We start from the raw sequence: 1,242 nt of genomic DNA, 5'->3' as shown, positions 1-1,242 counted from the left end.
GACCCGGCCTTCCCACGCCTGACCGAGACAGCCGTCGAATCATCGCCGTCCGCTGACAGGCGGTTGGACGAAGGCGAGCAGAAGATGACGTACGCGCAACTCATCTACATCGCACTCCACAGCACAGGAAAAAAGGCGATGGGGCTAGGCGAACTCTACCACTGGTTTGAGCAAAACACCAGGAGGGCCAACAAGGGAGGCGAAGGATGGAAAAACAGCGTTCGTTCGAACCTGAGCGTAAACAAGGTACGCTTGCGAGTTGCGCCGGCGTTGTGACGGTCTAGTCTTTCCTGCTAAGTCGTAATCTGTGTTGCACAGGCCTTCGAACGAGTGGAACGGAAAGGCTCCCTCTGGCAGCTCGCGGAGGCAGGGTTGACGGAATTCCAACCAACGCGTAAGCCTCGATCGGATCGCGGAGCGAGTCGTAGGAAAAAGGCAGGGGGATCATACAAATGGAAGATCAGCGTCGCATCGCTGCCTCCTCCGTCTTGCGCACCCACTTTGCAGGATCACTCGAAGGAAAATGTGTCCGGAAGTGATTGCGGCGACGATGGGTTTTGGTCATTTGACGGCGACTTCACGTCGCCCGAGAGGAGCCAGCCTGAAAGCGGAACCTCTACCGATTATCCCACGCCGACACCGATTACTTCGACGCGAGATGGCTTGGAACACATGCATGATCCGCTATGGGCTTGGAACCTGGATAGTGGGCGCTACGTTCACTGGCCCTACTGTAGCTGCCTCTGTGGCCGACAACAATTTTGTTGGACAGACGTGAATGACATGTTGCCATTATGCGCCCCGACAGCGTTTGCTCCCATGTGGACGAGCATGAGTGTGGGCTCCAGTCCGCCGTCGGAAACGTCTGTGCAATGGGAGATCTGATGGTTGAATCTGGTCTTGGCAAACTGGGAGTACGTTATAGCACTGGGGGGCATGGAGGGGCCACTGTCTGAACGGCGCAGAGATAGAAATACAGACAGCGGATAAGAAATGTGCTGTCATGCCAGAGAATGCATGCGCCAATCCGATCTTCCCGCTCTTGATGTGTGTTGGAACACTCGCTTGCGAAGCCGGATGGACCTACGCTTGACTTTGAATGAAGATTGGGACGCAAATGGCTTCAGAGCATTGGCGATTGGATCGCAGACGATTATAGATTCATCCAGGTCGTCGGGGCCAAGGTCCATCCACCCAGCCCATTTTGGCTTCCGAGTTGCTTTCTACACTGCCTATAAGACA

At 55.2% G+C, this 1,242-nt stretch overlaps 1 protein-coding gene across 1 annotated transcript; it reads left to right on the top strand.

Annotated features, from left to right (window-relative positions):
* Positions 1-84: 84 nt before the first annotated feature.
* Positions 85-885, top strand: CABS01_17215 (uncharacterized protein; the record flags this gene model as incomplete). Its single annotated transcript, XM_060550542.1, has 2 exons — positions 85-246; positions 319-885. The coding sequence occupies 2 exons, from the start codon at positions 85-87 to the stop codon at positions 883-885; spliced, it is 729 nt and encodes a 242-aa protein (XP_060394574.1).
* Between the last annotated feature and the right edge of the window lie 357 nt (positions 886-1,242).

The sequence above is a fragment of the Colletotrichum abscissum genome (assembly GCF_030869225.1).
Source record: "Colletotrichum abscissum strain IMI 504890 chromosome Unknown Scaffold_476.1, whole genome shotgun sequence".
NCBI lineage: Eukaryota > Fungi > Ascomycota > Sordariomycetes > Glomerellales > Glomerellaceae > Colletotrichum > Colletotrichum abscissum.
Note: the sequence above shows the minus strand (reverse complement) of the source record. Positions and strands in the feature narration are given on the sequence as shown.